The 12,410-nt window shown below is 45.8% G+C and overlaps 2 protein-coding genes and 1 non-coding gene across 3 annotated transcripts; all 3 read left to right on the forward strand.

Moving 5' to 3' along the window:
- The first annotated feature begins 2,199 nt into the window (after window positions 1–2,199).
- LOC133016024 (cocaine- and amphetamine-regulated transcript protein-like) lies at window positions 2,200–3,007 on the forward strand. Its single transcript, XM_061083325.1, has 3 exons — window positions 2,200–2,337; window positions 2,542–2,622; window positions 2,900–3,007. Exons 1-3 carry the CDS (start codon window positions 2,200–2,202, stop codon window positions 3,005–3,007), a joined length of 327 nt encoding a protein of 108 aa, XP_060939308.1.
- A 766-nt stretch (window positions 3,008–3,773) lies between these two features.
- On the forward strand, window positions 3,774–12,410 carry LOC133014958 (microtubule-associated protein 1S-like). Its single transcript, XM_061082168.1, has 11 exons — window positions 3,774–3,936; window positions 4,937–5,032; window positions 5,432–5,497; window positions 6,208–6,290; window positions 6,737–6,874; window positions 7,770–8,268; window positions 8,398–8,484; window positions 9,077–11,517; window positions 11,696–11,837; window positions 11,926–12,143; window positions 12,255–12,410. The coding sequence occupies exons 1-11, from the start codon at window positions 3,774–3,776 to the stop codon at window positions 12,408–12,410; spliced, it is 4,089 nt and encodes a 1,362-aa protein (XP_060938151.1).
- Window positions 7,102–7,173, forward strand: trnaa-cgc (transfer RNA alanine (anticodon CGC)). Its single transcript has one exon. It is a non-coding gene; the product is annotated as a tRNA-Ala (tRNA).

Consider the following 12,410-nt stretch of genomic DNA (forward strand, 5'->3'; position numbering starts at 1 on the left):
ACATATATAAAGGCTAGATGTCACGTCTGTGTTGCCGGCCAACGGAGCCGGACGTCACCACATGGCGGCCATCTTGCTAGGGAGCAGCTCGCTCACACATAACATTGTGTTGGTAGTGGTAAATAACCATAACTTACTCAATTTTCAACCGATTTTGAAACGGTCTAGTTTGTTATAAACGTCAGAGATGTAGTTATGACACTGCATAAATTATAAAAAAATGTTTATTACTAACATAACTTGTTAAGTCTTTATATATGTCTATGAATCTGCAAATTCTGGTTGTCCCGTTCTGTTTTATCATCCGGCTGTGAAAGTAGTTCAAAGTGCGAATGTTCCGCTGCTGCAGAAAGGATGATAACTTACAACAACATCTTTAAATGAAGGAATATTTGCAGCCAACGTTTATGAAAAAAATTGCATATTATAGTGTAAACTCTTCTTCTTTCTCAGAGTCAGAGTCAGAATCTCTCAGTCTTTTCACGAGGGCTCGTCCAACATGTCTCTGAGAAACAATGTCTGAATTCAGTCTTTGCTCTGTTTTTTAATGGTTCCTGCTCAAGTCTGCATTGATTATTAGAAGAGTGAATATGACAAAACATCACATGGGCATAGATCAGGTCCATGCAGTCTTAAGAAGGCCGGCCAACTACTTATATTTATTTAAATATGGAATAAACTGAAAAATATTTAGGTTTTACATTTTCTTTACTGTCCATTGTCTATTTCAACCTTACTCAGCAACTTGGTTTCAGCTCTTGATGATTCTCTAAAGCCTCCATCTCCATCTTGGAATCGTGCAGCTCTCCAACATCTGACAGAAGATAGAAACTATTTAGCCGTTGTCATCTTGTTGCAGCATGCAGTCGTAATCAAAGTCTGCAAACGGCAATTAGGCATGATCAGAAGAAAGAACTCGTGGGTTTTTTGTCATAATTTTAAAGCTATTGATTTCATGCGAGTGGCCCCAAACGTCAAACACTCTCGTAACTGCGTCAACAAACAAATACATTATTACCTCGACCACATTCTTACCCTTTTTGTGCCTAAACCAACGGATCCCTGACGGCTCCACCAGCTTAGCTGCATGTTTGTTGGTGACCAAAGTCGTGTTTGCTGTTACATTAATGCTAAAATGGTGTCAAACTAAATCCCCCTCAAATTACACCTTGTAATATTTCATGGGGCGAATAAAACGTTTCCTGTATCGACCTCTGTTCTAATGCTGTTGACTGCTGTCGTCCCCCCCCCCTATGAGATAGTGGAGGAGATCATGACCAACATGATGGAGGAAGTGTCCCTCAGGGGTCACGTGACTTGCCACTGACGTATGGTCTCTGACATTGTCGGTGTGTAAACACAGACACACACACAGACACACACACAGACACACACGCACGCACACGCACACACACACACACACACACACACACACACACACACACACACACACACACACACACACACACACACACACACCTACACACTGCTTAAGGGTTATTCCAATGAAAGGAAATTGGATCCTGATTGCAGATTGATGTCAGTGTGGGTTAACCGGAGGTCTGATTTCTTTATTGAGCAGAGGTGACACAAGAAGATGGACAGAGAAGATTAGCAGTGAAACCTGGAAGGGAAATATCAGCATTTATATAAGGCCCCCTCCTAACGATGCTACATTTCAAGATGTCTTATTCTGATTCACTGTTTCCTTTTTTCATTGTGTGTGGTGTTTCCTGTTTTCTGACACATCAAAATGACTCATCGGTGAGTCATATACATGTATCACTCAAGTGCTCGGTTTGCACCACAGAGAGATTTGATGAAAGGACCCATTTTTCAGATTTCAAACTTGATTAAAACTAGGTTTTTTTTCCTCTGGCTCAAATGAAACAGATCAGAAGCGAGATCAAAAGATGAGAGGGGAAGGGTTTTTTAAAATCAAACACCTATACTTTGTCAAATATGTTTTATCAAATGCAAACCCACCTCCAACCAGCCTTCCGGTTAAACATACAAAGGTGCTGAGTGGTGTCACCCATGTCAGAGTTGCCATGAATATTTCAGAGGCCGGCTGATGAGGAGCAGCTATAAAGAGGGGGATCTCTGTCCAGGAGACCCTCCAAACCCTCCACCTGCTGAAGACAAGGACCATTCCTCCTCCTCCTCCTCCTCCTCTTCTTCATCCTGTGTTTCAGCACCATGGTCAGCGCACCAGCTCTCCTCCTCGCCGTCACCTGCTGCTGCGCGTCCCTGTGGCTCGCTCGGGCAGAGGCAGACTCCTCACTGGAGACCCGCTCGCTGGATTTCTCTCCGAAAAGACAACAGGAGAAAGACCTGGTGAGAGATGTGTGACATGTTTTCAGCTGGATTCATGAAACATTGCATTGTTCAGAAAAATGACACTACTTACAACTTATTCTATAGCACTTGTTGTTGTGGAAGATCTATACCCAACATGTCTGAGAGACTCAGGTTCACACCGTGTTGCCTTTTAAAAGCATGATGTCTCTCACAAAATCTCTCTTTGTAATCTCTGTGTAGATTGACGCGTTGCAAGAAGTGCTGGAGAAGCTGAGGAGCAAGGAGATGCCCTCTGAGAAAAAGCTTGGCTGGTTGCCTTCGGTAAATTTCAGCTCTGTGAATCTGTTGCACTAACTTCTTTGGAATATTGCTTTTTCTTAGTAACCTTAACGTTGTTTAGAAATATAAATAATAATTCTGGAGAGGACAAAGGATTTGTTCAGTCTGCAATTTGGAAACTTTAAAGTCTTTGTATTTGGATAGATCGAGTTATGCATATATGACTTCGGAAACAACTTCATTTTCGTCATGTTCTAGACAATAACTCCATAACCCATATCTGCAATTTATTGAATCGATGTTGCTTTTGTCTTCCCAGTGTGACGCAGGGGAGCCATGCGCCGTGCGTAAAGGCGCGCGTATCGGCACCATGTGCAGCTGTCCCCGGGGGACTTCCTGCAACTTCTATGTCCTCAAATGTTTGTGAAAGAAGAACCCAAGAAAACAAGAGATGACGGGACAGAGCCCGGGGGGTTGAGGTCCAACCAAGAAGGTGTCCCCTCCTTATTGTGTGATGTGGCTGCAACTGTTGTTATTCTTCTTGTGATGATAATAAAAAAAATGAAATGTATTACTGCATGCCATTAATAAAGGACGTTTTTCTTTTTATAAACCGTGCCCAATATTCTTTTTTTGTTTGAGTAGGTTCAATGTTCTGTGGTTTTCTCAGAGTCTGGATCGTGGGCTGGGGAAGCTATTTGTGTAGGATTAAGGCATCTTGTGAATGTGTCTGTTTGAATGTGGAATTTGTCACAAATCAGTGTTTTGGTCATATATTTTTCTGTATGTTGATAGATTTGGTCTCTGGAAACATTTTTCACAATAAAGCCAATAAATAAACTCTTGAATTTAATGGTGTGGCTGTGTACAAGAAAGAGACACAAATGTGTAGTATTATAAAGATGTAGTAATTTTTTAAAAATATTATTGCATGACCATCACTTGTTGGTCATTTGATTACAACGATCACTCTGCGTCACTTAAAAGGAAAACAATAAAACAATAAAAACGATATCGATCCCCTTTTTCCGTGCGTCACAAATAATTCAACCTCTTCCTTCACATTCCCTAATGCGCGGCTGCATTCCAGCACATCAGCTGTCACCTCCCTGTAATAATAAAAGACGCTTGCAGTTTTTCTTTTTTCCTTTTTTCCTATTCAATGACATCACATCCCAACGCAAGTTTCCAACATGGCGTCCAGCCGGGTGCTGGAGAGGGAGGTCCGGGAGGAGCCGAGGCGCGCAGCCTGCACCGCAAACCTCGACTTCTGCACACACAAGTTCTCCGTGCTCATCATCGTCGGACGCACCGATCACTTCGGACACACGGACATCAGCAGGGAGATCCAGCGAGGTACGTGCATTTTTCAAACCACCCTCTTATAGCCACCGTGCGTGATGTTTAATGGAGGAAAACAAATCAGATGCAGACCTCTCATCGGCGAGGGTGTGACACTGACCCCGTTGCAGTGTTTATATGTGATTTTATCCAACCCCACTGACCGAGGATGCGTCATCTGGAGATGCTCCACCATCAGCATCACCTCCTCCTCCTCCTCCTCCTCCTCCTCCTTGGTGCTGCTGCTCCCTGTGGACGCGTTATAATTAAAAGCAGGCTGCAGGAGCTGCTTTCGCATCACTTATCGTTTTATGGAGAAGCTTTACAGGGAAATGTTGCAGGGCGGATGTTCAGTCAACACATATCCACTTGTGAACGACGTGCCATTAAGAGAATGTGGGTACAGAGGCGGAAAGGCATGACGCTGTAATAATGCGTTATAATATGAAAGTCTCATGGATGTATGAGGATGTTTAATGATGCCACATCTGAGCTCATAATCTATGCGAAAAGGCTTTGATAATAGAAAACTGAAACGTAATGATTGATGTGAGAGAGAAATAAAGATATTTATCTTTCCCACTGGCCCCAGCACTAAACCATGCAAACCACTCACCACCAGTATATCATCAACTTTTAATGAGCTCAGACCAACAGCCACGTTTTCATCTCTTTCACTGTTTCTTTTGTGGATAATCTAATGCAGCTTTTAAGTGCTGAGCTCTTCAGATAATCTGTAAAAATGCATAATCATTTGGAGATTTTCACTATTTTGCTGTTTTTCACTGTCATAATTTTATGTCTTATTGTGTCGGTTGTTTTTGCAAAGATGGCTGATGTTGGCTGCAGGAAACATACATGAACCTGTATTTGAACCAAATAGAACATTTTGTTTCTATCACACGACAAAACACAATGTAGGAATAGGACAAGAAAATGGTCAAACATGGTAAATATTGTGGTTTTTAGCATATAAATCCCGTGTAGAAATGCCTAATGTCTCTCCCGTCTGCAGGAATCCGGTGCTGGGACATTGACTTAAAATCCTGTAACCTAAACCACCATCTCCAAGAGTTCCTGTCCCACCACACGGCGTCATTCAAGGGTGCAGGTAAGAAACTGTGTGTGACCATTTCCACCGATAAACTCTCCGACCTCACAGAAAGAACCGTCTCTGTGGTAACCAGCCGGCTCGGCGGGTCAGAGGGGTCGACAGCGGAGGAAGGAAGGAAAGTGGAGGAGCAGTTGGATGATTGTTTGGCATGGGTGGGCCCTGCGGACAGAAAACAATAGTGTCCAAGCTGTGCCACCTCTCTCTCTCTCTCGCTTTCTCTCTCTCTCTCTCTCTCTCTCTCTCTCTCTCTCTCTCTCTCTCTCTCTCTCTCTCTCTCTCGCTCTCTCTCTCTCTGTTAGTATGCAGAGTCAAGGACGAGCAGGGAAAACAGTGGGAAGGCCGACAGGCAGTTGTGTTCCAGCTCAGCTGTGAAGTATTGGTGACAAACACAGACAGGAACAGACAGATTTTTCTCTAACAAGGACAGAACAGCAGCCGGGAAGCGTGTCTGTTCTGTATCTGGTAAATAAAACTGAATTTTCTTCTGAGAAGGTGAAGTACCGGGTTTTGTAACATTGGCAGAGAAATAGATGAGATTTAGGACGGATGATATGCGTTCTATTCCCTGTAGTTTCATTTTCATGCTGAGAGTTAGATCTCAGCATGAGTGTTGCCTAGTGTCTGTGCTGGATTGTGTCTGTGCTGCCATTTATTTTAACTGTGTGCTCCTGTTTGGCTGGATGTAGCTTCACATTCAGGGTACAAACATTAGACCGTTATTCAGAGCTTAAGTCTTCCTCAATCCGAGAGCCACACTTTCTCAGGATCAAACTCGCAAAGCATAAAAAATGTGAAGAATGAAATTCACTGCAATAGAAAGTGATGTATTTTGCTTCTCTCTTTTGTTTCTAACTTGAGTTAAAGAAACCTTTGTTCGTATTTAGGTCATTATTTTCCAGTTGGCTGTGTTCGCCTCTTTGCCTCGTTCGTTCATCCACTTCCCCTCAGACTGGATCCTCACTGCAGACTGAGTAAAGTTGGCATCTCGTCCGCAGACAGTCCCTCTGACTCAGTGGTTCCACTCCTCTTCCTTCCTCTTTGTGTTTTACCCAATTTCACTTTCTCATTGACCTCTTTGAGTTGGTTTCCTGTGACTCCCTCAGCAGAGACTCTGTCCCTCGCCCGTCTGTCCCTCTCTCTCCATCTGTTGTTGTTTTTCTCTGCCCCCTCAGGTCAGAAGTGTCTGCGCCACGGCACCAAAGCGTTGGACACTCAGGTTCTGATCAGTCCGTCTCAGGAGCAGGTTCATTCAGAGGTGAGAGGACGAATCCTCCAGAGCTCCATCATGGGAGATAGTTTACCTGGTTAAAAGCAAAATGATACAGCTGGGCAATTATTTAAGATTTTGACAATTTAAAATGAATACAAATGAGTTAAATTATTGTATTTTTACAATTTGAAACCTGAAACAATGGAGGGAACTTAACTTTATTGGTGTTTTTAATAAACATTTTCTTTCATGTTCTATTTTATCGGATGTTAATATGATGACAGATAGTGTCAAGCAGCTATACTGATATTGTCATATGATTTACTTTAATTGATAACAACTACATTTCCATTGCTTATTTTGTGCGACTTTAAGCATCAAAACTCAAAGATATCAAATCTATGAAGAGAGAAAGCAGAAAATACTCACACCTAAGGCTGTGCAGTGAAAATATAAAACAACCCAACTCTCCTTCTCTCTCGTCTGCTCAGGTGTTCGCTCTGCTGTCCAGGGATTCGGCTCAGAAGCTCTTGATCCTGTGTGGACAGAGCGTGGAGGACAGTGGAGACCTGCTGTTTCACAGAGGACTGTTTTCACCAAGCCAGCTGAAACAAATACTGACAGAGCAGGTAACCCATCCCCCCCATTTTTATCTATATGCATCAAACTGTTGTTTGTTATATAATGTTGCTTATATTATTGATCAATACAAATTTAGTTTTATTTTGACGCTATTTTCATCAACCAAATCAAGAGAACATAAGCGGAAAAGATCCCTGCATTATCTCTACTGCTTGTACTTTGAGGAGCTAAGTCAGCGAGAATCTTCACTCAAATCTTTGACCTTAGACCAAGAGGGGATGTAGCTCAGTGGTAGAGCGCATGCTTCGCATGTATGAGGTCCTGGGTTCAATCCCCAGCATCTCCACTCTTTGATCCTTACCTGATTTCCCCCTGAGGATATATTAAATAATTCAGATGATCTTGTTTTACCAACAGCCCAAAACTCACATTGCATTTACCTTGATCTTAAAGAGAGGAAAAACAGGACATGCAACCTAAGAAATAGATGGTACTTTTAACAAAAATTATTTGAACAATTAAGTAGATATAAAGTCAAAATATACACAATATTCACATTTGTCAAGCAACCTATTCCCCCTATACACCAGTTCAGTTGTTGTATATTGAATTGTGTCACTCATGTTTAAATGTTTAGTCTCATGCTGACGTATTTAAAAGAATCTGATAATAGATCAGCTGATATTCATCTTTTCTCTTTTCTCACAAAAATGTGAAAATAAAACACTCAATTCCATCAAATTTGTTTTTTAAAGAATCAAAATACTAAAGATATCTTCTGACCATGAGGCAAAGATATATTTTTGTTTTGTTAGCATTTTCTTTCTTATGAACACAATATCCCAATATGAATCTTCAGATAATAAGATAACATAGTGAATAATATTCAACCTGGCAATGTGGACTAAAAATTACAATTCGCTGTTGTCTCTGTGTGTTCAGTTTCTCGATGAAGAGAACTCCTCCTCCTCTAAGCTCAGCCTGACCCTCAGCTGTCCCAACATCGGCGGGTGGAGGAATACTCTCCTGGACAACCAGCCTCAGCAGCGTCCGTTCACGCTCCTCATCAATCCCCCAGAGGTGCTGCCTGCCATGGAGGCCCTGGGGGACTTCACCTCCCTCATCTCTGGCACCCTTTGCCCTCCGTCCACCTTCGACCTCCTGCCTCCTCCCATCACTGTTGGTTTCCTCAAGCTGTCCCGTCCCTGCTGCTATGTCTTTCCCGCCGGCCGAGGCGACTGCGCTTTCTTCGCCGTCAACGGCTTCACGGTGCTGTTGGACGGCGGTTCGGACACTCAGGCCTGCTTCTGGAAGCTGGTCCGCCACCTGGACCGCGTCGATGCCGTTTTGTTGACGCACATCGGGACAGAGAACCTGCCGGGGGTCAACGCCTTCCTGGAGAGGAAGGTGGCTGAGCTGGAGCTGACTTCGGATGTCAAAGGTCAGATGGTTATGTCGATCATGGTCCGGAAGGAAGAGGATGAAATGAGGAGATCTTATCCTGTTTCACGTTAAACTTTCTAAATCTTTGTGTGTCTCTGTGCGTCCTCGTGTTGTTTTATTTCAGCAGAGGACTTGTCCAAGAGGCTGATCTCCCCAGAGCTTGGAGTCGTGTTCTTTAACGCCCCCAGCAGGCTGCAGGTGGAGCAGCAGCCTTGTGAGTGACAGGAACCCACTGCATCACATTGTAGAAGTAAACACGACATGACGTAACAGGGAATATGGGCTAAAAAACCTCTTGTTGATCAGATACATGTATAAACACAATCATATACATTTGTATTAATACTTTTAATATGCATGAAATATGTCTTTAATATTTTTTCTTTGAATTTTGTAATGTAATGTAAAAAAAGATTGTTTTTTCCGAGGACACTGCATTTGCCTAGTTGCCATGGAGATAGATACAAGTTAATTTTGTAACTTGCTAAGTTTTGCATGTACAATCAGGCCTCTCTTTCTGCAGTGCATTAAAATATCTCTTTGCACGTTACTGCGAGGGCTCGGGTTAACCCTCACCTAGGAAATTAGATTCAATCGTCCTAATTTGCCCTAATACATGAATTAATGTTATCTAATATAGAGTAAAGTAAAGTGGTTATTACAGTTTTTTTACTTGTAACAACCAGCTGCATAAAGCTCTTCCACACTGGTCACCTGTTGTTTTCTGTAAGGAACCCCTGTAGATTTCTAAATGTATAAAAACCCAAAGTTGCAAGTGACTACAGCTGACACTCTCCTCCTTTCAGGTGTGGACAATGTATTGAAGAGCACGCAGGAGGCGGCCCTAACCCTACAGTTATTAAAGAAGTTAGACATCAGACCACAACCGATGTTTCGACCCCAGGGAGTCCCCATCGAGCCCCTGACCCTGTTCCAGAAGATGGGAGTGGGACAACTGGACTTGTACCTGCTCAGTCCTGGTAAAAACAGCCAGGAGTACCAGACGTTCATGCAGAACTGGCCTGACTCGTCGTCCGCATCCAAATCTCAAGCTCTCCCTCTCCCAGCCCTGGCCTCGGTGTCCGCTCTGCTTGTGTGGCACCCAGCGTGCCCTCAAGAGAAGGTGGTGAGGATGCTGTTCCCCGGTGTTACGCCCCAGGCGAAGCTGCTGCAGGGGTTGGAGAAGCTGAAGGGCCTGGCCTTCCTCCGAAAACCAACTGTGACAACCGGGGACCTGGAGAGGCTGGGTGAAGACGGAAAGACCAAGAGGACAGACAGCCAGGATAGTGGCAAGTCACAAGGGAAGGATACAGCATCAAAATATGTCAAAGAGGTGTTGGTGAAGGAAAAGGGAAAAGGTTTAAATGGAGTTGGTGGAAGAGATGCTGATAAAACAAAAATCAAAGAGGTGGGGGTAAAGCAAAAAGGAGTAACATCAGAGAAGAATATGTCAAAGAAAGGAGGAGGGAGGGATGGGAAAAAGGAGGAGAAGACTGGCAATAAAGACGAGTATGGCGTTACTAAGCATGATCAGGTGAAAAAGGAAAGTGTCCCTTCCAAACCGAAGAATGAAAATATAACTAAGCTCAAAAAGGAAGCAAAAAATGACTCTAAAACAGGAGCGAAGAAAACGAGAAAACCACCAGGAAAGGAGGCAAACGATGGCAAGAAGACACATGTAAACACTGAACTGCCGAATAACAACTCAACAAAGCCCACTGCTGGGACTGCGTCAGAAATCCAAGAGCCGGACATCCCTCCCACTGAGCATCAGACTCCAAAAGCGGTGTCAGAACCTGAAGAGAAACCCTACGGCTCCAAAACGTCAACCCCCGAGGACATGACCGCTGATTTTCTCAAGCTGCAGGAGGAAAGAGTGGATGAAGCGAAGCAGAGAAGCAGTGAGTCAGGAAATGAAAAGAGCCTGGGAGGTCTGAGCAAAGAGACGAGTAAGGAGGCTGAAGAAGAAGCAGCTGGCACAGGGAGCGTGGGAGGAGAGGGGGGTCATATCGAAGAGAAAGCTGGTGCAGACTTGCGGAGAGGTTCTGGAAACGCTGCCAAACCTGCAAAAGTGGTGGGATTTCCATCCCCCTTGAACAACCCGCCACATAACGAACACGAAGTCCAGTTAGACCTAACTCCCACCGAGTACACTCTCCTGGACGGCGCTTTGAAGCACAGCCCCCCCTCCCGATCCTCTCCAGAGAACCAGGCCCCCGTCAGCCTTGATGAGGAGACTGTGGAGCCGGCCTCCCCGGACTCCCGGCCCAACAGCGCAGGCCACACTCCGTACGGCCTCTCCCCGGACGACGTGTGGTGCAACAGCGCCCCTCTCAGCAGGTTACAGGTCCAGGTGGGGAACTCAGATTCCGGTGACGTCAACCTGCAGAGTGGATCGTCCAGACAAAGTGAGGGGCAGCCGTCCCAGAACAAAAACCCTCCAGAGAGCCACGCAAACCTCAGGGAGAAGCACCTCAGTTTCCTGTCGCTGGGGACTTTTAAAGACGGACCTTCGGACCCGTCTGCCTCTGTGGCCACCACCACCACCACCACCACCACCACACACTCCATGCCAGCAGAGGTGAGCTCACCTCAGTCCACAGAAGTAGATGAGTCACTGTCCATGTCGTTTGAGCAGGGACCAGGCTATGTGAGCCAGAGAGAAGGGGATGACAGCATTCATCACTCCCACTCCAACGGAGCCCATTTTGCCGGGATGACTTTACCAATGAAGAAGCCGCCCAGATCTTTAGGTCAAGGTTCAGAGATGGGGCGACCTCCGGCTCCTGGCACGCTTCAGTTTGAGTCTTCACCTCATGACGTGGATCTTTGTCTGGTTTCTCCATGTGAGTTCAAGCATTTCAAACATCCTGACTCCAGCTCGGCCAGCAGCGAACCGTCCAGAGGAGCCTTCTCGTGGCATCATCACGGCAACAACAACAACAACCCAAAGGACGCGTCGCCCAGCGAATCAAACGCCCCCGTTTGTACAGAGGACTGCCCGTCCACCACGGCCGATGGAGCTCTGGACTCAGACGAGGACGAGTCGTGTAGTGAGCCGACGAACTCTCCACACGACCACTGCGCCAGACAGGCTCTGCCCTGCGACCCTCCTCCTGCCGCGCTCAGGGACAGTCCGCCTCTGCCTCCACACCCTGACGCCTCCATGCCTGTTCCCCAGTCCGACCCCGACGCCCACGGGAAGAGAGCGAAAGCCGGCGGCATGCGAGGGAAGAAGATGCCAGGGGTGAGTTTTGTCTTATGAGCATTGAAGAGAAGGATGTCTGTTTAAGGATTGTGCATAAACTCATATTTTTTTTGATGAATTATAAACTGTTTTATTGTGGCCCTGAACCCATCACCAGTCTATTACAGACATTGAAACCACACCTTCTCTAGAGTTTTGCTGTTTTTTGTGTCACCAGGTTGTCGAGGGTCCCCACAGATCCGCCTCGGGGAAAAGCAGGACAGGAATCCAAAGTGGAGTCACCAAAGGGAACGTCTCTTCCACTCGTACGCCTTCCTCCAGCACCCGCTCAGCACCAGCAAAATCCTCCCCCAGTCCCGGTACAGGTGATTCCTATCTCCTCTCAAATAGTAGCTCTGCAGACTGAAGCGTGTCCACTGACTCCTCTCACGTTGTTTTCTACCCCAGGCTCTAAGGCTCCCGCTGTCGGAGAAGCCAGCGTGTACGTGGACCTGGCGTACATCCCCTCTGGAGCCTCCTCGCCTACCGTCACCGTGGACTTCTTCAGGTGTGTCCGCTCCTCCTGCTACATCGTCAGCGGCGACAGTCAGGAGAGGGAGGAGCTGATGAGGCAAACACTGGACGCTCTGCTGGATGGAAAGGCGTCCTGGTCTGACACCATACAGGTAGACATGGTTTACTGCAGAAACTGGAGTCATGGAAAAACTATATCATCTGACAAGGATATCGACAAACAGCTGAGGTTAAATGTGAGCCTTCTTTCTGCGTATCTCCAGGTGACGGTGATCCCTACCTTTGAGTCCGTGCCGATGCAGGAGTGGTACCAGCACACCCAGGACAGACAGAAAGAGCTGGGCATCACTGTGCTGGGATCCAACAGCACCGTCGCCATGCAGGACGAGACCTTCCCTGCCTGCAAGATCGAGTTCTGA

Source organism: Limanda limanda, chromosome 12 (genome assembly GCF_963576545.1).
Source record: "Limanda limanda chromosome 12, fLimLim1.1, whole genome shotgun sequence".
Lineage (NCBI taxonomy): Eukaryota > Metazoa > Chordata > Actinopteri > Pleuronectiformes > Pleuronectidae > Limanda > Limanda limanda.

Excerpts from the sequence above, each read along its gene's own strand:
- LOC133016024 (XM_061083325.1), top strand. The coding sequence starts at position 2,200 with ATGGTCAGCGCACCAGCTCTCCTCCTCGCCGTCACCTGCTGCTGCGCG. Across the intron at positions 2,338-2,541 it reads GACAACAGGAGAAAGACCTG|ATTGACGCGTTGCAAGAAGT; the intron begins GTGAGAGATGTG and ends ATCTCTGTGTAG. Across the intron at positions 2,623-2,899 it reads AGCTTGGCTGGTTGCCTTCG|TGTGACGCAGGGGAGCCATG; the intron begins GTAAATTTCAGC and ends TTGTCTTCCCAG.
- LOC133014958 (XM_061082168.1), top strand. The coding sequence starts at position 3,774 with ATGGCGTCCAGCCGGGTGCTGGAGAGGGAGGTCCGGGAGGAGCCGAGG. Across the intron at positions 5,033-5,431 it reads GGCGTCATTCAAGGGTGCAG|GAACAGACAGATTTTTCTCT; the intron begins GTAAGAAACTGT and ends AAACACAGACAG. Across the intron at positions 6,875-7,769 it reads AACAAATACTGACAGAGCAG|TTTCTCGATGAAGAGAACTC; the intron begins GTAACCCATCCC and ends CTGTGTGTTCAG.